The sequence below is a fragment of the Hippocampus bargibanti genome, linkage group LG14, assembly GCF_051943395.1.
Source record: "Hippocampus bargibanti isolate YZ-2025 linkage group LG14, ASM5194339v1, whole genome shotgun sequence".
Lineage (NCBI taxonomy): Eukaryota > Metazoa > Chordata > Actinopteri > Syngnathiformes > Syngnathidae > Hippocampus > Hippocampus bargibanti.
The window spans coordinates 8605859-8630800 of NC_142747.1; the positions used below are offsets into that span (position 1 = coordinate 8605859).

General features: G+C 41.1%; 2 protein-coding genes across 5 annotated transcripts in view; one reads left to right on the forward strand and one right to left on the reverse strand.

The window, feature by feature from the left end:
• The first annotated feature begins 2196 nt into the window (after positions 1-2196).
• On the forward strand, positions 2197-18528 carry tnfrsf19 (tumor necrosis factor receptor superfamily, member 19). 2 transcript variants are annotated; one of them, XM_089014474.1, is made up of 10 exons: positions 2197-2333; positions 3437-3530; positions 3624-3737; positions 8869-9047; positions 9238-9323; positions 13646-13810; positions 13945-14073; positions 15480-15618; positions 16136-16320; positions 17930-18528. In XM_089014474.1, the coding sequence occupies exons 2-10, from the start codon at positions 3465-3467 to the stop codon at positions 17932-17934; spliced, it is 1068 nt and encodes a 355-aa protein (XP_088870600.1). In that variant the 5' UTR covers positions 2197-2333; positions 3437-3464; the 3' UTR covers positions 17935-18528. The 2 variants fall into 2 exon arrangements, with proteins under 2 accessions (XP_088870600.1, XP_088870601.1); XM_089014475.1 differs by having other exon boundaries at positions 15528-15618.
• A 664-nt stretch (positions 18529-19192) lies between these two features.
• Positions 19193-24942, reverse strand: part of LOC148888172 (mitochondrial intermediate peptidase-like) — a 38472-nt gene continuing 32722 nt past the window's right edge. For all 3 annotated transcript variants that reach the window (XM_089014472.1, XM_089014473.1, XM_089014471.1), the window contains one exon: positions 19193-19382. In XM_089014472.1, the coding sequence (XP_088870598.1) occupies positions 19282-19382 (101 nt within the window). In that variant the 3' untranslated portion in view covers positions 19193-19281. The remainder of the gene's footprint in view (positions 19383-24942) is intronic.

Below are 24942 nucleotides of genomic sequence, written 5' to 3' on the forward strand. Positions count from 1 at the left end.
GAATATTCAGGAAGTCTTGTTTTTGAGTTGGTGACGAGTCCGTACTATGCTATAAAACGGTTTTCTGATGTCAATTAAAAAAAAGAAAAAGTGACGTTGGTTGTCCTTTAATGCCAAAGTGTCTGTCATAATTGTGTTGTCTGCAGAATTACATGAATGTGGCCCGGGAACAAATAAATGCATGAAATATGGAACGGTGTACAAAAAAAGAAAAACAAAAGAAACTGAAGAAATTAAAGTCGCATGTTCTTCAAGGAAAAATGGCATTACAAATTAATTACATATGGCAAATAATAAGAATGAAAACGAACTGGCAATATAATTCTCAGCAAACAAGCGAAAGAAAAAATATCGAGCCAAAGACATTTCAGCAATTGTGAAAATATTCCAGCAGATGGTGACCTAACATCAATGTTGGTTTCTCCCATTTGGTCCAATGACCGAAACAGAATCAATTCCGAGTTGACTTCATCCTGTTCTTCCAAACATAATCGCCATGAACTTGAATTCACCGTGGTAAAAAAAGTATTATTTATGGTGGTTTGAAGATTTCTACCAATATGTTAGAAATAGCCCTCAGGATGATGCAATACAGATCTGAACAACCACAAAGTCATTCGTTGCTGCATTTCCTGAAAAAAAGGTTAAGTATAAATTTAGCAAGACAAATGAAGTGCAGTGTGGGAAAAACAAAACGTTTTGATGACTTTGTTTTCTCAGGTTCATTGAGACTAAATTGTTCATTAGCGAGGATGTCAGTGAAAATTGGCTTTTATTGTGCCCTGCAATCATTTAGTAACCAATTCAGGGTGTTGACTTGTTTCTGGCCCAAACCGAGAGGAATTGCCCACATTTAACTGTCGTGAAGAAAAATGATATAAAACATAGGTGTCAAAGTCAAGGCCCGTCACATCTTTTATTCGGCCTGCAAAAGCAAATCAAACTTGTCAAGTGCCATGATGCTTGCTAAAGGCCGAACCCAAATTTTACATTGTCGTATATAAACCACAATCACAGTCATTATTCTTGACTTCAGATTTACAAAGTAGTATTTCATTGATTTGTTGTGCAGTTTATATGTAATACGCGGAGGGAATGAAACATATTCTAATTGCTTTCTTTCTGCTTTCTAATTGCCAGTGGCGGGCCGTGCATGTCAACCCTAAGCCTTCAGTAGTGCTACGTCTGAATCAATCCACTAGAGTATGGCATTACCCAGGAAATAACTTGCAACTTAAGAAATACTGTCATTAAACTGTTCGAATTTTTACTATGAACGTGTGGATTCACGATAACCTCATAAAATTGCAATATTATTTGCCATTTTTGCTAGCTTCGGAGCTGTGAAACCTTTCTTAATGACATTCTTGAAATATATTCTTGAAAAGTCAGTCTTGAAAATGGCTTTAACAATATATCTCCAACCAAATCCATTTTTTCCCCTCCTTCAGCCATTGTGAGATGACCAAACCACTATTAAATTGACACAACAATAAACTTGCTTATGCAGCTCTCTACGGATACAGTGTGCTAGCTCAGGCCAGTATGCTCTTATCACTAACTGTGAATGACACTATGATTGGCCAGTGACTTGCCAATCATGTGACTAGCCAATCATAGTTTACGAAAACTCTGACGCTTCCAGTGCCGTCCAGCAGTTACCAAATTGAACTCTAATTGGTTAAAGCAACAGTTTCATCGACATTGATTTTTATGCTGCAGGGCCTGCAGAACTGATTGTGAAGGCGTACAGGTAGATTTCTGACCCTGGTAAGAAATCATGGCTGAAATGTGATTGGTTAAATGCTTAAATACAAAATACATCTGGAAGCAGCACAACAATGACAAAGTAATGAAAGGAAGCTGAAAGACCACTTGGCATTATTTACTAAAAAAAAAAACATGGACAAAATATAATCAACATTAGCCAGTGATTCAGAGAGAAGGAATTGCAGGCCCTGGCGGCTCACCCCTGGTCTTCTCCCATTTTTTCCGATATTGCCACATCAGCCAAAAACTCGATGGGGTCAGGCGTATAGAAGCGTCTGATCACAGAGCAGCTTTGCGATACGTCTGGTCTCAGATCAGATTTGAAGTGAACTAAACTGGCGTCCTACCGTGATCGACAGATCTCAAATCAGAAAGATGCCAATAGCCCCGCCCCCTTCTGCTCCGCCTTTGATCAGAGCGCCGAGTTTGTCTTGGGAGCCGCTTTCATGTGGTGCACTGCGAGACCAGTTTCTCCTGCTCCGGGGACGCGTTGACACTAGAACATCACATCCCTTTGGACAGCGCGTGATTTGAATTTGGACCCACAAGTTCTTAGCTAGCAGGTAAAACCTTCAAATCAGTTTCGATCTTTGCCTTGGGTTGATCACCCTTTTGTCTTGTGTGCCGGAACACTGCAATCGTGTCAATACACACTACACAAAAAAAGTGAGCCTTGCGTCACGCAGAAGCTGTGCAATGAATAAAAAGTAGACTTCAAGACGTTCTCGTTGCCACTCGTAAATCTGTTCTGAAGTTCAGGTTGGACTATTTCATTGGTTGCTGTTGTGTTTGTGTCGTCTTATTTTTGGGTTATTAAGGTTACAGACTACCATTATTATTCTGACGACTGCCTACTTATCGCTGCAATATGATTTAGAAGATGTAGATGCAGTACATGTATATTTAATGCCAGAGTTACTGGTAGAGTCCAGCAGCGGCAGCAGCAGCTGCAGGAGCAGCTTCTTCCTCACAGTTGTGTAGCTCTGCCGATCTGCGTCCTTATTGGTTGGGGAAAGCAGTAAAAGTTCGTCTACATAGCCTTTTCGACAACATACATTTTCGACTTTAAGATTTGTTCACTCTTCCCAAACCTAAGTGAAGTGTTTGTTACATAATAATAATAATAATAATAATAATAATAATAATAATAATAATAATAATAATAATAATAGTAAACACTCAAAATTGTCCCTAAGTGTGAGTGTGAGAGTGACTGTTGTTTGTCCCCCGCAACCCTAATGAGGAATAAGCGGTACGGAAAATGGATGAATACTACTACTACTACTACTACTACTACTACTACTACTACTAATAATAATAATACATTTCATTTTTAAGCGCCTCTCATAACTCTCAAGGACACTTTATAGTCACATGCTAATAACGATATCAAATTACTTTTCACTCAAAACACTGATTTTTTTTTGTATTGCCTTAACTGATGTTTGCACACTACCCCAAAATTAAGATGCAATAAATATTTTTTTGCTTTCAGTGGTACTGACCCACCAATACATATAATGTACAGAATTAAACATTTCTTTAGTCGCTGCATGACATTTTCATAAATGTAATGTATATAGCTTCCCCGTAGAGGACTTTCCAAAAAAAGTGTGAAAGAATAAGTCAGAAAGAGAACTGAAACTATATTTTCCCTCTTTTTCAGATGCTAGCTGCAGAAGTGGCTCAGCACAATGGTTTGGATAATTCAAAACTCCACCTCTCTTATAATTACTTTACATCTCCTATATTCAACTCTGGTAAGTGTTTTTTTCTTATTTTTCGCGGTAGATGTGCCCTCACTAGGCTTTTGTTGTTGTTCTTTTTATCTGACTATATCAAGATTTTATCAGAATCCTGCAAGGGCTGAAGAGGAGAGCAGGGAATGCAGAGAGCAGGAGTACAAGGACCAGTTTGGGAATTGTAAATCCTGCGTGCAATGCGGCGCAGGACATGAGCTATCAAAGGTCAGGAAAAGAACATCTTGTCTGTGTGTTTTCTCTCTTGTAAAAAGTTCTGTTAAACTATTTGCCCGAAGGCTGTTTATTTTGTATTCTACCTACTGTACATGATTCATTCCACTGCTGCTTCAGCAGCTTCCATGAACTGCAAAATGAAAGTAGATTGGATTAGTCACGTGAAAAAAAAGGGGGACGGGGGGGAACTTTTCAGTTCATGCACGGAATGAACTGAAGTTCACGAAAATTCCATTTCATCCAGGCAAACAACATAATTAATGACTTCCTCTCATTCATGCAGAGAACGGCTAATCTGTTATTGGCATTCGTCTGCAGCCAAACCCATACTTTTGACCTTCTACAGTCGAATGCCATTCATTGTTTCCCGTCTTTCTGTGGTACCTTCTGCAACTCATTGTCTCCACTTTGTTTAAGGTATTCCTAAACTTGCCGCTTGGAGAGTTGGTCATGGATTTTTTTTCTTCCCGACACTTAGCGTATTTATTTGAGTGGCACTGGTCTCAAATGTCAAAAAGACAACATTGTTACAAGTTGGGGATTTCCTTGACATATGATAGAGGAATGAACAATCACATCTTTTTTTCTCATTTTAACCCATTTATGCATATTCATCTGAACACAGATAAATGCATAAATGTTGTTTGTTTCCAAATTATTTATTGTTAATTATATATAATTAGATTATTGTTAATTATACACTCAGTTTGAACCTATTTAATACTCTGTTTTGATTTTATTTAGACTTTTTTTTAATGAATTTATCTGTGTTCATATGAACATGTTCGGTGTAAATGTGTTAAATATCATATTTTTGTGCCGCCCCCTTGACTAAAAACTGATGGCACCGGAATCAACGCTTCTGGTGTTTGCAGAAGCAGTGAATCCCGCCTATTCATAATTTGCTATTCATAAATTCACATGTACCATATCTTCTGCTCTTCCACGCATTATTAGGCGCACCTTCAACGAATTACATATTTTTAAACTTTTTCCATATATAAGGTGGTTTCTGATAACTCCATTCACTCCCAAAATGCGTAAACAATATTTTTATTATTTTCTCCGAGGTAAAGTATTAGTATTTTCCTGACACGGTTTATCTTTTAACAACAGCAAGGTACAACATGTAGTGTGATATTCACTGTATATCACACTGCTGTGAAAGGAAAATCCTCCACTGCGAGACAAATAAAAGCTAATATGCCACTTTTCCTCCATTAGTAAACACGTAAAAACATTCTTAGGCTGTTACAGTAAATTAAATGTTAGTTCAATCACAATATAATAATACTCGTAATAGGTCAAAGCAATAACAATAATAACTCAAATAATAACTCGAAAGCAATATCATAACTCAATGTTAATCATGCATTAGATTAGATTAGATTAGATTAACCTTTGTTCATGTCGTAGTGGCGACATTCACAATTCACAGCAGAAAAGTTATGAAAGGAATATGACCAACCTTGTTCAACTGTAAACACACAAAAGAAACACATGAAGATGGCTTTCATCAGTTCATTTCATATATAAAGCACATTGGATTATGAAGCGCACTGGATTATATAACGCATGGTCAACTCTTGAAAAAAATGTAAGCCTTTTAGTGCGGAAAATACAGTACTTATTATCCCCGCCCCCTTGTGGAAGTTCTCCTCAATTTAACACCATTCACCAAACTGGCTTTGACATATGCCACAGATCAGCATTAAAGGACAACCGACGTCTCCGGACAAGTTGTGTCCATAATTTGTAAAATGGCTTCAAATGACTTCTACTGAGCGTATTTTACAAAGTTTCCAATGCATATAGCTATAATTTACGTTTTAAGACTCAGGCTGAATATGAAGAAGTCTTGTTTTTGAGTTGGTGACGAGTCCGTACGTGACGTCACTAAAGGACCGCCCTTCACCGTGAAAAAGACGCATTGTAGCGGTCCTTCCATCACGTCAATGTATTTTGCTGTACTTGTCCAAAAGCCGCCAGGATGCCAGAAGAGGGCGTCCTAGCGCCATATAAGGAATTTATCAGCCTGTGTAAACGGAGGTGGCCAGAGGCCACAGGCCATTTTGTGCCTCTTTTTTTGGGTGAGAGATTTTCCCCCAATGTTGCCTCCAAATGGCAAAAATAAACATGTATGCTTTCTTCTTCAGAACTATTTGAATCATATTCATAACTGGATGCGTAACAAGAAAGCATATTCTCCGAATCTGAAGCCATTGTTTTGATTCACTAGCAATGCAAGTCTTGGCGTGACGTCATGAACTGGGGGCGGAACTTTCTGAAAATGCGCAATTCGCAGCTCTATTTTTTTGCAGATTTTGACACTTTAATTTTTCATGTTCATTTTTATTGGTGTTTTGCATTTGACTAAAAATATCATACTGCGTGTTTTGGGTATTTTAGATGCTATAAAACGTTTTTCTGGTATCAATTAAAAAACAAAAAAGTGGCGTCGTTTGTCCTTTAAGACCTGGTGAAAATAAACTCTTGACATGTGTTGTGCACATGCGTGGAAGAGCAGTTGCCTTTCATGTCGTAGTGAAGGGCTTCGACAGCCTTCGTGTTCTTCTGCCGGCTTTAACAGGCATGAATGCTGCTAGCACCCCAGGGTCCGAGTTAATAATTGGCTGTCTGCCTCATTCTTTCGCAGCAGAGAACCCCGGGCCTGCCTTCAGGTTTCCCAAAGAACAGGCTCTACTTTCATTAACTAAGACAATCTGTAGAGATTCAAAGGTGACTATTTAGGAGCCAGGCAGACTTTTGGATTTCCCCTGCGCAGCTGCCATCGAGATCCCGAAGGAATGCGGCCCAGTAAGCAATGGAAGTTTGCCTCTGGAAGCTTTTTTAAAGCTGGCAAGCTTCAATTAGCCCCTTCGTACACACTACAGCAAAAAGAACCACCCACAAAGAGCCAAGATCTATTATACACATTTTTTTCCAACCGTATTCCAATCCTTTGTTTGTCAGATTAAAATAAAAACACATTTTGTAATGTTTCAAGCATGACAGAGGGAAACGAATTCCATTCTAGTGCAGACTGGAAAACAGCCAGTTTCCAAAAGGCAGGCGCATGACCTTCATATGTCAACATCTTGTAGTATGTCGCAAGCCTCTAATATTTCCTCCTTCAATAATACTGGTGGGGCAAAGAACTTTTGGATGAAAGACATAATTGTTTAGCCACAGAAGCATCAGAGCTTTTTGAAGAGCCATTTAATATCTGCAATATTCTCCAAAAGAAACGTTTGTGTAAGCTCTCAGTCGTACAGGAGTGGTCCATCGATGATGGTAACCAGAGCAAATGAGGCAATCAGGTCAGTTATAGACCATAATCAGTCAGGACAATAGAAGTAATCAGTGTAGCCTCACGGAAGAGATTTGGTACCGCCACCTCTGGACAGTAGGGATATATATATAGGGCCAAAGTTACCAGCAAAATTTTTGTTCAGCCTCTTGGATGAGAAGCGAGACGTCCGACACCTTCAAAGAAGTACAGATGATGGCTGAAGAAACCTTTTCAGCGATCCAGAAGAAACGGTTCAGCTCCGCAATCACAATTACTTCATTACCAGGTCAGATGATTGATCTCCCCGATGTGAGCTTCATCGAATCTCACAAATAATGGATCTCTCCATGCAGGTGAATGATATGTTCTCAGTCCTCTGCACCTGGAACAAAAAAAAGGTCTTGGGACACAATCAATTTGTCGATTAGAGTTGAAATAGAGCCCTTGTCAAGAAGAAATGTTACGATTGCGTTTGCGAGTGCCCTGACTTTGACTCTATCAAACACCTTGGATAAGTTCCACTTATTTTACTTCTCTGTAATATTTGGTTGGCGGCCGCCTACTTCACACCCGTTTATCCATCTCAAACATTTTGCTGATGGACAGCGAGGCCTGAAATGGAAGGGTCATAACAACAGCTGCAAGAATCCTTCTGAAGGCCCCGCTTGACCCAAGTGTTTCGTATCAGGCGTGCATGGATTTGCTTTCTGGGGACTCCATTCCTCCTCCTCCTCTGCGGTGCCATCACTGTGTCACATCTTTGCCTCGAAAACCCCTTTTCATTTTTGGCCAGTTCACCCCCGCCCCTACAACCCCATACCACACTCCTGTGCCCACATTCCAGAAAGACTGCATGCCCGGACAATGAAACGCGACACGGGCGAGGAGAGAAGGGAAGATGTTGTTTGGTAGTTGTTTGAAGTTGACCTTCGCTTTCAAGATATATGAGCGCCTCCTTCCCTGTGTGTTGCCAAAGCTTGACATTACAATATGGGATAACTGGGGGGCATCTGTTATCGTGTGATATCACCCAAGACACCCAAAACTACATCTCCCCATTTTTTTAGAATGCTATTAACTCATTCACTGCCATCCCCGAATTTATTCAGGAATTTATTCACATTCCCGAATTTTTTCGTGTTTTGGTTTTACTTGCGGGGATGCCACTAAAGCAATAAAGCGCTGGTCAGACCTCTGGCAATGTTTTTCCCTTCCACAAGGGGCTGAATTTCCCTTTTTTCTGTGTTATTGCTTTGTTACAGCTTCAGCTGTTGTTAAAGCGCTATATAAACCAATGCCTGTATGTATGCACCACATTGTATTTTGGACAGCCGCCCTTATTTCAAGGTCATATAACTTCAGACCCATATAATTTAGGAATTAACTCTTTTTTTCTGATGAAAGAAGAGAGTCTAAGTTTTTTTACACTGCATTGAATGTTTTTGTAGTCCTAAAACTCAATATTCTGTGGGTCCTGCAATTTGAGTGACAATGACAAAAACCCTGGCACTGGAGTGGTCACATTTTTGCACATCGTCTGGCAGTGAATGAGTTAATTCAGTGTCATTATATTTAAAGGTCCATCTTTGCTCTATGTTTTGTTATCTTTGCACATTTGAATTTCCCCCCTGGGGAGTAATGAATGCTTATCTTGATTATCTTGGCCCTAAACGGTTCACCGGTCCTGAAATAGCTATTGTCAATAACATGCGATTAGGTGTTCTCCTCTGATCCCACGAACCAAATATTATGACCATGAGTCTTTATTCAAGCAGTTTTCTCACCAGCTGCACCAACCTGAGTGTGTTTCTTCCTTTTAACCCCCCTCAGGAATGTGGCTTTGGTTATGGAGAAGATGCCCGGTGTGTGCCGTGCAGGAACAGTCGCTTCAAGGAAGACCAGAGTCTCCACAAGTGTAAGCCTTGTATGGACTGTGGACTCATCAACCGCTTCCAGAAGAGCAACTGTTCCGCTACCAGCAATGCTGTGTGTGGAGAGTGCCGGCCTGGGTGAGAGCACAAACACGTGTATTTGTCATATACCGCTGTAGTGAAAGTGTATCGCTACATGACATGAGACAATATCATGAGACATTATTTCTGGGGGAAAAAAGAGACATTGTGATTGTAATTATCCAGCGTCGGACGCTTGTCCCATTCAACCACATTTTGAGGAAGCTTGTACACATCTTCTTAACAGATATTATAGGAAGACCAAATTAAGTGGTTTCCAAGACATGGAGTGTATACCCTGTGGAGACCCTCCGCCTCAGTATGAGCCTCAATGTAAGCACCTTTCCTTTTCCCATTCACTTGTCTACCACACTTAACCATCACCAGGATACTGTATCACGTCATCATGATTACAGTGAAACCCCCAATGTCAAGCATAATGTCTGAGTGAACACCGACCGGGCCTCCATTTTGTACTATTTTCAAAATGGCCACATTCCCACAGCATAACAATACAATAAATATTGATTTATATAGCGCTTTAACAACAGCTGAAGCTGCAACAAAGCACTTAACATGGATAGCTATCATATACAAGAAATAAAGCAGTCACAAAGTTAGTAGAAAACACCAGGGAGTGAAAGCAAGAAAGTTGTAATCATGCTGAGTCGAATGCCAAAGAGTACAAGTGAGTTTTGAGATGGGTTTTAAAGATGGGCAGCGAGGGGGTTTGCCGAATGTTCAGTGGCAGGTCATTACGGATAGTGGAACCAGCAGCGGAAAAGCCTTGATCCCCTCTGAGGCTCCAATTAGTTTTTGGCACATCTGATAATGTCTGGTCAGCAGACCTAAGATGTCAGGAAGGTGTGTAGAGGTGGATGAGCTCGTAGAGGTAAGGAGGACAAAGGCCATTTAAAGATTTGAAGACAAATAATACTAAAATGTATAATGAAGGGATGCCAGAGTAGGAGTTAAGTGCTGCCTCTTATGAATACCAGTCAAGAGGCGAGCAGGAGCATTCTGGACCAGCTGGATTGGCTGACCTCAGGCGTTTGTTCCAGAGTCATTCTAAAATCTCTAATACATTTTTGTTTGTAATGTGTTATACAGGTGGCGTAAATTAGCTTTGTTCATCCCACTTTTTAACACTCTGATAAACGTGTATGAATATAAGATAATTCAGCAATTTAGAGCAGTGCATGGGAATAAAGTTTTGACTGGAGACAGTGCCAATGAAGAAAAGACAGGAAACAGAGCTGGAGGTAGCAGAGATGAAGATGTTGAGGTATTCTTCGGGAGTGACCAGGTTGGATAGGATCAGGAATTAGTACGTTACAGGGACATCTCATATTAGAGGCTTTGGAGAGAAAGTCAGAAAGACCACACTGGTTTAGACAGATGGTGTGGACATGTCCAGAGGACACAGAGTGAATATATTGGTAGAAGGACACTGAACCTTGAACTGCCAGGCAGGAGGAGACTGAGAGGAAGACCAAAGAGGAGTTTTATGGATGTTGTCAAAGAGGACATGAAGGGAGCTGGTGTGAGAGAAGAGGATGCACAAAAGCAGGTTAGATGGAGGACACTGATTTGCTGTGGCGACCCCTGAGGAGAAAAACTGAAAGGAAAAGAATAAGAAGACATCGAAAAAAAAAAAAAAACTAAACTTTAACTATGACTGGGGTGGAGACAAAGTATACAGCACGACTGGGAACTGGATCTCTAACAAGTTCCACCCCCAAGCAGAGATGTAGCGTACACTCGTTCACATTGCCAGGAGTCGAAACCTTGTTATTTCAAGTCATTTATACATATCGACCACTCAAAAAAAGAGGCACAAGGGTCTTTCCAATCAGCCTCAGACTCAATTATCTTCTCCACTGCAACCATTAGAGGAAGTTAATGATTGCATGTTTCCACCTAAAACAAAGAGCCAAGTGAACTCGACCGTTTGGTAATTGAGCGTGACTTCCTGTTTGTGTAGGAGAGGGCAGCTGTTTTCCAGGACGGTTGTGGCAAATCTGCTTCAAAGGAGTCCTAGCCAGGTTGCGAAGCTTAGTGTTAAATAAACGCAGATGGCTCTGGGGACATTGTGCAACTCTTTAAAAATGTCTTTTGTGTGTGGGGGGTTGCTCTCTTTTGTGTGCTCTTGTTTGTTGTCGTTGTAGTCGACATTATCAATGTTAACATTAGATTAGATTACATTAGATGAGCCTTTAATCATCTCACAGGGGAGAAATTTACATTTCACAGCAGCAAAAACATAATACAGGAGCTGCTGTAAAGGCAGCCATTCTCGCGGCACCATCTTCATTATACGTCTGTGTAAGCTCTCAGTCGTACAGGAGTGGTCCATCGATGAGAAGGTTTCTTCAGCCGTCATCTGTACAAAAGTGAAGGTTTCGGACGTTTCGCCTCCTATCCAAGAGGCTTCGTCAGCGAACTAAAGTAAGTAAAAGAACTTTAGTTCGCTGACGAAGCCTCTTGGATAGGAGGCGAAACGTCCGAAACCTTCACTTTTGTACAGATGACGGCTGAAGAAACCTTCTCATCCATCTTCATTATAAAACATTTTAATTTTCAAGCACCTTTTCAAAGCTCTCACTTTACAGTCACAGACAAGCATAGAAAAACTGATACAATAAAAACTGATACATAGAAAAACTGATACAATAATAAATAAAATACAATTATAAATAGAAACAAGAGATAAAGCTACACAGAAAATGCAATTTCAAATAGTTGGATTTTGAGATCGCGGCCCGGTAGTCGAGTGGTTAGTACACCGGCTTCACAGTGCAGAGGTCGCCGGTTCGCGTCCCGGTCCGGCCTCCCTGTGTGGAGTTTGCATGTTCTCCCCGGACCCGTGTGGGTTTTCTCCGGGTCCTCCGGTTTCCTCCCACACTCCAAAAACATGCATGGCAGGCAGATTGACCACTCCAAATTGTCCCTAGGTGTGAGTGTGAGAGTGACTGTTGTATGTCTTTGTGTGCCTTGCGATTGGCTGGCAACCAATTCAGGGTGTCCCCCGCCTCGTGCCCGAAGACAGCTGAGATAGGCTCCAGCAACCCCCGCGACCCTAATGAGGAATAAGCGGTACGGAAAATGAGATGAGATGAGATTTTGAGATGGGGTTTGAAGGTGGGAAGAGAATCAATGTTAAGAATGTTGGGAGGAAGTGAATTCCAGAGTATGGGGGCAGAGCAGCTGAAAGCTCTGTTAACCATTGTGCTGAGACTGGCAGGGGGCACAGAGAGGTGGAGGGAGGAAGAGGACCTGAGGGAACGAAAGGGAATAGAAATTTGAAGAAGGTCAGATTCACCCATCCAGCCGCAGACTATCCAATAGCACCAACCTTTCCGCTGAACAAAATGGGGCTGTGAAAATGCTGCACATTACAGGTCCAGGTTAGTCCAGTTATGCGCCGTCCAATCGTCATACTGGAAGGAGGCCCTTTGAAACAAAAAAGCCATTGTTTGAGGACATAGGCGGCTGTTAGCCTCCATCTCATGTTATCTTGAGAAGGGTGGTGAAAACCAAAAGGCTTGATCATTCTAATAGGCTTCACTGGGGCCGGAGCAGCATTGCAGCTGTGCAGGGGAGGCTGTCGATAGTAAATCTAAAAGCTACCATTTCTTCCTCCTCCCTTTCCTCCGATGACTTTTTCGACTGAGTCAAAATAAGATCATGTTTTATGGAGTCCTTAAGCCTCTAATGGCACGCAAAAACAGTCTTGATATCTGGGAAATCAAGATAAACGCATGCAGAGACGCACGTTGTTTGTCAGAATGCCTTGGATTGTTGTTGGATTTATAAACTAGGCCAAAGGGTGTTATAGATTTTGCTATAGTTCGGGGAGGAAGTCCCAGGTTGTTTTTACAAAAGATAAAAAGTAAAAAGACAGACTCGGGGTGGGGTGGTCGTTTTCTGTCCTGCTCAATGCGGAGATACAATCAACAGGTGAGCTGTCTTCTACCGACCGGAGTTTATTTGCCCCAGCTGCTTGGTGTCCGATAACAGACTTTCTTTTGTGTTCTGAGAGCAGCTGATATTCCTTCTCGGCTGCGTTGTGTTTAATCTGGACGGTAGCCACATCAAACACACTCGTATAAAGATCGGCGATCCGTCTTTCAAGAGGACATCCTTATGTAAATAAGGATGGGATGAGACTTTGTTATGCTCACCTTTGTCTAGTTGTGTCTTTTATGGAGCGTCTCTGTTTGGTGAACAGGTTAGCAGCATGGGCTTTGCTTCACTGGACATTCATATTCTATTTTGCGCACGGCGATGATAGTTTTGGTGCAGAGCTGTGGCAGTCTGATGAAAAACAAGTTATAGGTCATATTTAATTTGTCTCAGAGATCTGAATCTTATTTTTGAACTTTGTTTGATGTATTGTTCAGATACTGCTATCCCCCATTTAGCAGAATAAACAAAGGTGCCATTCTGTGTAGAGTTAGCATGTTCCACCCATGTTCTCTGGGTACTCTGATTTCCTCCCACCTTCTAAAAACACGCATGGCAGTTTAATGGACAATTCTAAATTGTCCATAGGCGTGTCTGTGAGCGTGCAGGGTTGTCATTCTATATGTGCCCGGCGAATGACTAGCAACCGGTTCAGGGTGTCCGCAAACTGTGTGTGCGTTCATATGCAGGCATTGGCCGGGTAAACCTGGTGCCCTTGCTCTCTGTGGTGTCCAGTCCTCGCGATGTGGCCTTAGCTGTGGTCATCTGCACCGCACTGGCTACGGTGCTACTGGCCCTGCTGGTCCTCTGCATCATCTACTGCAAGAGGCAGCTACAGGAGAAAAAGCCTGGTGGTGAGTCACTCCGTAACAAACTTGTGTGAATGTGGAGTCAGAACAAACGATGGTGTACCACGCACGCTGTAGCTAGAAAATTTTTCTCGGTTGAATGGAATTAGTGTGGTCATTTGTGCGACTTGTTAAACCAGCGGCATCTCTGAGGTTCGAAGAATGTCAATACAGCGGGGCTGAGATGTCCTGCCTGGACCCGCGCTGGCTCCAAGGCTTTCCCCGAGGAGCCTGCTGCCAGTGTCACCTTGGCCACGGACACGCATGTGGTATGCACAATATGTATTTTGCCGGGTGCTTCATTCAGTGCACTTACATGTACATACTGTATCAGAATCAGAAATCCTTTAATAGTCCCACAATGGGGAAATTTGCAATCTACAGCAACAATTTGAAAGGGGGTGAGGGGGGGATGAAAAGATAAAAAGAAAGTATTCTAAGCATAATATAAATTTCAAATGTCCCCATTGTGGGATTATTAAAGGATTTCTGATTCTAAATGTCCGAGGACTGAAATGTATAACTCATATAATATATGTATAACTTTCATAAAGAACTGTATAGTATAAAAAGCGTCAAAAGTGATATCTGTAACTGTATTGAGTCAACATAACATCGATTTTCGATAATGCTTAACCAGCTTTCATGTATTTTGCACCCAAAAGCCTTGTTTTTTTATTTATTTTTGAAGATGATCCTGCATCTTATACGCAGGTGCGCCTTATATGTAGAGTAATATTGAGTAACAACAGGTCTCGCAACAACTGTCAACAGCCACCGACTCCATTTCTCCCGATAGAAGTCGTGCGTAAGTCCAGCCTCTACTATAGCGCCTTATAATGTGGTGTGCCTTATATTTGGAAAACATGTTTCATCCATTGAATATGCGCCTTATATATGGAAAAGGTTTAGGAATACACCATTCATTGGGGGTGCGCCTCATACACTGTAAAATAAAGACGCGCCCCAACTTACATCGGAGTTACGAAAAACGATACATAAGAACAATTTGCGGGTACTGTATGTCAAAAAATGTTTGGACAAAAATGCTGTAGGTTATATTTTGTATTGCGCACCTTTTTTCCGGCCGAGCTCGCTTGCGCACACACACGCACACAGACACATTGGAGGATTCAAAGACTGGTTGTTTATGCGACGGACACCAAGGCTGACCAATCAGCGCCCGGTTATGCTGAAGTGTTGCCAATGAAGGAAATCCTTCTTCCCAGTTGACGCTCCAGAAAGACGCATACATTCTATGCAAAATGTTGCACTGAAGCAATTCACGAACAAATTCACCTTACGTACGACCGCTTGGAACGTATCTCGTTCGTAAGGTGGGGAGCGTCAGTACAGTATGACAGGCTCTATTGACAACGGATGGCTCTAGTTTCATAGCGACAAAAATGCCTCCTCTGGTTCAGGAGTTTTAACAGCAAGTCACTTATGGTATGTAGAGAACAGTTTTTCAACTAAATTCCCTTTCAGGTGCAACCCATCCATTTGTATCCGGTTTTAGGAGTGATGGACAGTGATCCCTCCATACTGCTTCATTTAGCGGGGCTTCAGTACATTGCAGGGTTTCTTCCGGATTATTGTATTCAGGGAAAAAAATGCCATGGTGGTCTCCGTATGATTAGAATTGATTTGATGAACTGAAACCTTTGTTTCACAGAAATCCCAAATAACCGTGGTCAGTTTGTACTTTGTGTGTGGTGCTCAGGACCGGTGCACCTGATCCCATCACTATGCTGCGAGGAGAGCTGCAGTCTGGACAAGGCACGCTTTGACTCTAACGGCAGCCTCAATGACAGGTGAGGAGCCCAGGGGCCATTGAGAATTTAAGGAAAGACTGTTAATTTTCCCAGAAGGATAGTGTATTTATGGGGCCTGTACATAAGCAAAAAGCTAGCCAGCTACAACATCTTACCGCACCATGTAGTCCAAGAGTATAAATGAAATGTATTTTTTTATGAAGAGGGGGGGAAAGGATTGAATCAAGGGTGCGAGTTCAACATAAAAGAGGCAGTGCCGAATTATCGAAATAGGAGAACACGCAAAGATTTTAGTTCCACCCTTTGATCACGGAATATATAGTCAAAGAACAGATTATGCGTCAATCATAATGACTAAAATGTTAGATGCTATCAAGATGGTGGACCCACGACAGCTCCTCTGCCCTCACTTATGTTGCAATTATTCAACCCGACTTAATTAATTGGAAGCTTTGAAGTTAAGAACAAAGCGTGAATGTCAAAAGGCGCCAAGGTGTGGCCTGCCGGCAGACTGGTATCAGTCATTTCTTTGTAATTGTACCACCACACTTTCCAGCAACTCGGATGAAGAGGATGAAGTGGCGGGACATGTTCAGAATGGACCTACAGAGGCCACCTCGGAGGGTTTCCGGAATCCGGAAGTTACTGAAGAAGATGACAAGGGAGCGGTGGGTGGGCTTGGCCGAAGTGAGAATTCCCCGGAAAGACAACTCAGCGAGAGGCCGTCGTCCACCAGAGAGGGTGAGGTGACCTACTACCTGAGGCAACCACCTCGCTTGAATATCTTTTTTATTCCTTTTTGGCCTCACAAAAAAAAAATATATATAAAATAATTGTTAAAAAATACATATGCTAGCTGAATGGTATGAGATAATGCACAGGTGTCAAAAGTCAAGGTCCACATCATTTTATGTGGCCTGCAAAAGCAAAATGTGAACTTCCATGATGCTTGCCAAAGTATAAATGAAAATTTTAACACAGCATATGTAAAGCATAATAACGTGGAGATCTAATAATAATAATAATAATATTAATACATTTAATTTATAAGCGCCTTTCAAAACTCTCAAGGTCACTTTACAGTCACAGGGAGATATTGTGAGCATTTTCTCATTTTTGTTTTCAAAACTAGGTATCCATTAATTAGTTGTGTGATATGTGTATGAGAAATACCCTCCAGGCCAATGGAAGTTGACTATCAATGTCATCTAAAATTGTTACATTGTAAACAAATACAACTTGAACACACACAAGCGACATGAACAAACAGAATCCTGCGATATGTAAATTTCTCCACTGCAAGACTAATAAAGGTTAATCCAATCAAAAACTTGGGCACATATTATCTCTACTTTATGGGAACAACAGTGACTTACGTAAAAGACATACATGACAGCAAAGACTGTTTTTCTTGAAAAGTCGGCCAAAAATATTCAAGGACAACCGACGTCACCTTTTTGTTTCTTAACTGACATCAGAAAAACGTTTTATAGCATCTAAAATACCCAAAACACGCAGTATGATATTTTTAGTCAAATGCAAAACACCAATAAAAATGACTTAAAGTGTCCAAAATCTGCAAGAAATTGAGCTGCGAATTGGGCTTTTTCAGAAAGTCCCGCCCCCAGTTTGTGATGTCACACCAAGACGCCTTGCATTGCTTGAGAATCAAAACAATGGCTTCAGATTCGGAGAATATGCTTTCTTGTTACACCTCCAGTTATGAATATGATTCAAATAGTTCTGAAGAGGAAAGCATGTTTGCAATCGATTAAAGAATTTATTCCATGCCATTTTGAGGCAACATTGGGGATAAACGATGACCAGAAAAGAGGCACAAAATGGCGACCTCCCGTGGCCACCTCTGTTTCCACAGGCTGATAAATTCCTTATATGGAGCTTGGACACCCTCTTCTGGCGGCTTTTGGGTGCAACACAAGGTTTTCAGACCAAACAATACAGCAAAATACATTGACGTGATGGAAGGACTGCTACAATGTGTCTTTTTTTCGGTCAGGGGGCGTTCCTTTAGTGACGTCACGTACGGACTAGTCACCAACTCAAAAACAAGACTTCCTGAATATTCAGCGCGAGTCTTAAAACGTAAAATATAGCTATATGCGGTGGAATCTTTTTAAAATACGCTCAGTAGAAGTAATTTGAAGCCATTTTACAAATTATGGACGCAACTTGTCCGGAGACGTCAGTTGTCCTTTAAGTATTCTGGCAGCAGACGAGTGTGCGTGAACAACAGCTGGTACGAGAAACAAGAGCAGACTTAAAAGTATTCCTGTGTCAGTCACGGCTTCGTTACGTTAATAATCAGCGTGTGTTGGCCTTGGTCTTTCAGGATGACACGCATTGCTTGGGCCTCCAGCAGCCTGGAGTCATCAACAACAACAACGGCGGAGGGCACAGTGGACGGATCTCCTTTCACACCCAATTTAGCACTCCGTCCGGCTTGCTCCCATTTGACACGCTCTCCAATGGGGTCGCAAGCCACAGCTGACCTCTAGCCCAACCGAAAACAACGACGTGAATTGTCCGCTGTTTCCACAAGTGAACGTGTTTCAATTTGGAGGACAGTTGACTAGATTACGCCGTGCTGGTGTTTCACGTGTAAAGTCGCACCTTGGAGAAATCATCCAGGTGAGAGACAATCTTCTAAACATACGAAAGAGCAATCGTTCAAGCGACTTGTAGATCATGTACAATTATAAATAGTGGTCATATTTTGACTGATTGTGTGCTCAGCACACTGTGCTGCATGTGTAGTGTTGTTGGTCCATATACACGTTTGTAAATAAAACACTTGAACAGACAAATACTCATTACTTTAGCTTCTCTAGCTACGGTATCTCACTCTTTATAATCTCCAAATGTCGCTCAACCAACCAACCAACCTACCAAAGTCAAAGGATACCAGAAAAATAAAGTATTTCAACTCTATTGCTTCCCACTACTGTTGACCAAAGCAGGTTGTCTGGTGTCTGCTGCCTTTCGTAACCACTTTATGCCTCCCGTTCAGAACCGTTCCAGGATAAAAGCTAATGTTGACGGGGCGTCAAACAGTTGCAGGAAGTAGCTGCAGCATCACCTCAGCTGCTAACAACCGCTTGAAAGTGTTAATATGAACTACAGGTAAACCAAGCTCAGGCTCATGTCTGTGTATGGCTTTAGTATGACCTAGGACAAGGTGCTAATATTACAGGACCGTTGCCAAAATGGGTCGGGGTTTCATGGGGATTTACAACAAGCTGGTGAGGGGAACCAAATATGACAACGAAATTTGATCTGGCCCATCCCAAATATAGTGATAGTGTCGAGGTAGACTTCTGAATAATGATCATTGTTGAAACAATACCAAGAAACATATTTTTCCCCATAAGAAGCAGAAAAGTTGTTTTAAGAGGAAATATATATCAACTAAAATCAAAGATATATGTAAATATAACGAGATTCTGGTAAAAGTAGAAATTATCTTCTAGTGGTTAAAACCAGAAAAAAAGTAAGCCGGATTAGGCTCAAATTCACCCATAACCCCAATGGAAATGAACATGCAAGAAAAAAGGATATTCCATGAAACACATGAAAAAAAATCAAAGAGAAGGCATTGCCTGTTTCCTCAGATTATTTTAGAACACATACATTTTATGACTTTAGAAAACATATTTGTGAGGCCCCCCCAAAAAAGAGCATGTTTCATCCTTCCGAGTCCATGATGAACGTCTCAAAATTTGGTTGGAGCTCTGACACCAGCGCCTCCACAAAATCCTCGATGGTCGGCCGTCTTTGAAGCATACCTGTGATACAAAAACATACAAACACCAAGATTTATACAGGACTAGTGTTTTTTTTTATTTATTGTTTTTTTTGGGGGGTGGGGGGGGGGGTCAGGATGTACTTATGGTCGATCCATTTAGTTCGTATCATGTACAGATGGGGGGGCCAAACAAAATCAGGATATTTTGGGACATTATTAACATTTTGAAACATTTTCACTTTGGGGTGGTTGTACCGTATTTTTGGTGTTTAAGGTGCACCGGGGTATAAGGCGTAGCACCCCAATGAATGGTGTATTTTCAAACTTTGCCATATACTGTATAAGGTGTCCTGGACTATAAGGCACAACTTCAATGAGTGAAAAAAGTTTTCCAAATATAATATATATACAATAGTTTTCCAAATATAAGGCACGCCACATTTTAAGGCGCAGCGCCTTAAAATGCGGTTGGGGACACACTTCTTTTACAGTCGGAAATGGCATTGGTGGCTGCTGACAGTAGTTGTGAGACCTGTTGTGGCTCAATACTACTTCACATAAGGCACCAGCGTGTAAGGCGCAGGGTCATCTTTTGAAGATACTAATTAAGGCTTTTGGGTGCGCCTTATAGACCGGAAAACACGGTACTCACTTTTGGTTTCAACAGTTTTATTAATGAGAGAGTAAAACCCATCTGTTTAAAATCGCATTCAAATCAGCTCTTTTATTATTTAGAATTTTATTTGTGGTTTGATTGTTCTGGTGCTTGTTTTATTGTTCTTTTTGCTTGTAAAGTGTCCTTGGGTGCTTTGAAAGGCTCTTGTAAATTATTATTATAAATGGCTATGTATACAAGCTTGCAGTTTTTACCAAAAAAACGCTTTCCTCAAAAACAAAATTCCAGTGCAAACAGGTGAACTCAAGACATGTGATCGTCAAGAAGAGACTATTATGACACAACCGAGTGAACATGAGCACGGAATGCGTTTTGTACATTTCTACGTGAGCTCATGCGTGGAAGACTCATTTGCTGGCTTTGCACTTCAGTATGACGCTGGCTTTGAAGTCGCTTTGTTCAGAGGAAAAACTTGCTGGTTCAAATCACCCACCCACTCACCTAGATACACTAGATGGGATCACGTTAACAGCCAAAATTATGCCTAAAAGTTAATTGCGAGGTATGTTTCATGACTAATAATTATTATGGACAAAACAGACAGCTTTTAAGACGAGCATGAAAGAACTTTCGACGAAGCTTTTAAACTGCATCTCGACTTGGTGTTCAAGAACAAGCGCCTGAGAGTGACATCTCTCTAAGCCCAGATCACTGGAAGAGTTTGCAGGAGAATGCGAAGATAACCTCAAAGACATAACAACAGTCAGAAGGATCTGATTGGATTGTTGAAGGGAAAGTAAGGGGAGAAGAAGAAAACAAGAGAAACAGTGAGCAAGATGGACCCTTAAAGGGAAAAAAAAGACCCCACATAACCGGTCTCAACCCTATCCAAGCGCACAAAATATTTTAAACTGTGTCACACAGCTGCAATTCTTAAAATTCCTCAGAGTGCGGAGAAAAATCTGCTTCTGCTAATTGCCATCTGAGGATGTTTGTCAATGACGACACTCCATTTCAGTTTTACGAGAAAGCGTACTGGATGGCTTGTTTATTTACTTAAGAGGATGGTGGGAGGAGATGCGTATCGAATCCAGTGACGACCTACGTGACCGCCTAACAACCCCGAGCCCTGTCAACCGTGTCCACCCAATCCTAATGCTTTGCAGTACATAGCAGAAGATTACAAATCTTTTCGGTTTAGCCATGTTAATTTAAAATGAATATGAACCTCTCCATGCAGTAACATGAGCCTCTGCAGTTTTATCTCCTGCATGAAGCGAATGGAGAGTTTAATTCTGAACTCGTGCCTCTTTCCAGGTTAAAATTTCAACCCTGTCACTAGAAGAAAACAGTCGGCAGCATGAATAAATAGAACTGTGCAGTCTTTTGATGAGCCGGGGCAATTCCGTGGCATGTCCTCACTGCTGTCTTGCTGAAGGGAAAGTTACACACCTCAATTTACAAGGGCCGTTGTTTGAAAGGATTATGGGGATCTGGATCGTGTATCCTTCCCCCAGTCTCCGATGACCCTCCGTAATTGTCTGAAAATGTTACTTTGACACTGCCCCATAAAAAAAACTCCTGACATTGGAAATGAATTACTGTAACCTTAATGTGAATGACAAAATATGAAAACAAAAAAAGACAAACAATGATGAATTTTCTGGTTTACAGAAAGAAAGACAGCAGCAACTGAATCGATGCTACCAATTTCTTCTTACAAGAGACATTGAATTAGCGAAGAAAAATAACCACAGGGTTGGATGAGAATTTCTTCAGACTTCCCTGGAGGATCAGGATTGCATTCACCACTCACCCCAAAATGGGGCTTTGGCAGAACAGCAGCGCTAGTAACAACAATCAGATATGAGGGCTTGGCAGCTATTTCAGAGGCCCGGTTGCAGCTGGAAGTGGTGCACAGTGTTGTGAGCGGGAGGTGAAGACCCTTGGGGAAAATTTTCAAATTAACGCTCCCAAGTGTCTGTAAATGTTTTTGTTCTTAATTCCCCACACGGCTTTTCCTATGGAAGTCTTGTCCAGGCACGCCACAGCCTGAGGATGTGGGAAATGAGCCATTCACACTGACAGGGGGGGCACAGTGTCTGAATATATATGCCAGGTCAGTAGTTGGTGATGGCTGTTTATACAAAAACAAGTTTAGAAATGTCGAGTGGCTGCGGGTCGGTACTAATCATTTTTGTGAACATCCCACACTGACATGTCAAAATGCTGCAGGTGAGTCATTGTATAGCTTCAAATTTCTTACATAACAACAAAAAAGATTCACTGCCCCCCTCCCCAAAGAAAAGTGGTTGAATTACTGTACTGAGAAGCACTGGATTTACCAGGCATTATTGGTAGATGGCCATCCTCGAAAGTAGTGATTCAGCATCATTTAAAGGACAACTGACGTCTCCGGACAAGTTGTGTCCCTAATTTGTAAAATGGCTTCAAATGACTTCTACTGAGCGTATTTTAATAAGATTCCACCGCATATAGCTATATTTTACGTTTTAAGACTCACGCTGAATATTCAGGAAGTCTTGTTTTTGAGTTGGTGACGAGTCCGTACGTGACCGAAAAAAGACGCATTGTAGTGGTCCTTCCATCATGTCAATGTATTTTGCTGTACTTGTTTGGTCTGGGGACCTCGCGTTGCACCCAAAAGCTGACAGAAGAGGGCGTCCAAGCCCCATATAAGGAATTTATCAGCCTGTGGAAACAGAGGTGGCCACAGGAGGTCGCCATTTTGTGCCTCTTTTTCGGTGAGAGATTTCCCCTTAATGTTGCCTCATAATGGCACGGAATAAATTCTTTAATCGATTGCAAACATGTATGGTTTCCTCTTCAGAACTATTTTAATCATATTCATAACAGGATGTGTAACAAGAAAGCATATTCTCCGAATCTGAAGCCATTGTTTTGATTCTCCAGCAATGCAAGACGTCTTGGCGTGATGTCATGAACTGGGGGCGGGACTTTCTGAAAATGCCCAATTTGCAGCTCATTTTTTTTGCATATTTTGGACACCTTAAGTCATTTTTATTGGTGTACATTTCAATAAAAATATCATACTGCGTGTTTTGGGTATTTTAGATGTTATAAAACGGTTTTCTGATGTCAGTTAAGAAACAAAAAAGTGACGTCGGTTGTCCTTTAAGTGTCAAAGTGTCTGTCATAAGTGTGTTGTCTGCAGAATTACATGCTTACATCAGCTTTCTTAACTCATTCACTGCCATTCACAAATTTATTCGGGAATTGAAAATATGAGAGCGCCATTCCCGAATTTGTTTGTTGCTGTTTTTTTTCATGCTTGAGTGCCAATAAAGTGCTGGCCACGGCCTCAGGAAATGTTTTTTTCTTTTCCACAAGGGGGCAGCATTGCCCTTTTTTCCACGCTTGCGCTTTGTTCCAGCTTCAGCTGTTGTTAAAGCGCTATACAAACCAATATGTATGTATTACATTGTATTTTGGACAGTGTACTTATTTCAAGATTTCAAGCTCATAAAACTCCAGACCCATATAATTTAGGAATTAACTCTTTTTTTCCAATGAAAGAAGAGTCAAAGGTTTCTAATGCTGTATTAAATGTTTAAGTGGTTCTAAAACTCAATATTCTGTGGGTTTGATAAATGTATCAAACAAATGGCAGTCGTGAGGTTTCGATATGTGGATGTCCGAAGTCTTTCATTGATTTATTATTTTGTTATCTGTTCATTTATCAATTTATCTGTTAATCCATCCATCCATCCTCCAAACACATACCTCAGGACAATTCCACCATCAACATGGGCTCCTTGGCTCCTCCATGGGTTAACATCTCTCGACAATAACGCTCACCCATGTTCTATCAGCCTGCCGTGCATGTATTTGGAATGTGGGAGGAAACCGGAGGACCCGGATAAAACCCACGCGGGCCCAGGGATACCATGCAAACTCTACACAGGGAGGCCGAAGCGGGACTTGAACCCACAACCTCTGCACTGTGAAGCCGGCGTGTTAACCACTCAACTACCAGGTTGCCCTATCTGTTCATTTATGTATTCATTTATTTGTTCATTTATTTATTCATCTATTTATTTATTTGTATATTTATGTATTTATTTACAGTATGTGTGTGTGTGTGTGTGTGTGTGTGTGTGTGTGTGTGTTTGTACGGCTATACTTGTGAGGTCCACAATGATTTTATACCATACGTAGTGAGGACATTTTTGACTTGTGAGGACCGTTAGGTCGGTCCTCACAAGTTTTTCATTGAAAAGGCTTCTAGAAGGTCTAATATGCATCTCTCAAAGCTGCTCACCGTCAGAATAACTTAGCCTGTGACTGTAAAGTGTCCTTGAGAGTTTTGAAAGGTGCTCATAACTTAAATATATTTTTATGATTATTTTCAGGGAGGTCCTCACAAACGCATCAACATTCATTTTGTGTGTGTATTTTTATTTCACTTGGATACACACACTTTGGACTCTCTACCGCCATCTTTTGGATTTTTAGATATTTATGTTCCAGCAAAATTCAAACTGGAGAAAACAGTCTCATGGGGTTATTAGAAAGTAAAACTGATTCATTTTCATTACATGTAATATTTGTCTAAGTTTAATTAATTTTTTAACAAAACATAATGTTCTGAAATAGAAGTCGTTTTGTGAACCCAACATTGGAATATGGCCTCAGACCCATCCAAAATTATACCTTAAGTCAAACCACTGAAAAAAATACATTGAATGAACAGGTTTAAAAAATTAGATAGAGTGGAGAAATTTACATTTGCTTCATGTTCATTCCATGAATGACATACTGAGCAAAGTTTATGTTGTCATTTTATAACTCCACATTTGTAATTAGAAGTGTACATTTCTAACAGTAAGGTAAGACCTATGTGAGTATTTTACTGGGTTTTATATTCTGATGTATGAGTGATGGAACTATTATTTACTCTTATATTTAGGGCATCAGTCTCATCTTTTGCAAAATACATACA

Excerpts from the sequence above, each read along its gene's own strand:
- tnfrsf19 (XM_089014474.1), top strand. The coding sequence starts at position 3,465 with ATGGTTTGGATAATTCAAAACTCCACCTCTCTTATAATTACTTTACAT. Across the intron at positions 9,324-13,645 it reads GCCTCAGTATGAGCCTCAAT|GCATTGGCCGGGTAAACCTG; the intron begins GTAAGCACCTTT and ends GTTCATATGCAG. Across the intron at positions 14,074-15,479 it reads TGGCCACGGACACGCATGTG|AAATCCCAAATAACCGTGGT; the intron begins GTATGCACAATA and ends TTTGTTTCACAG.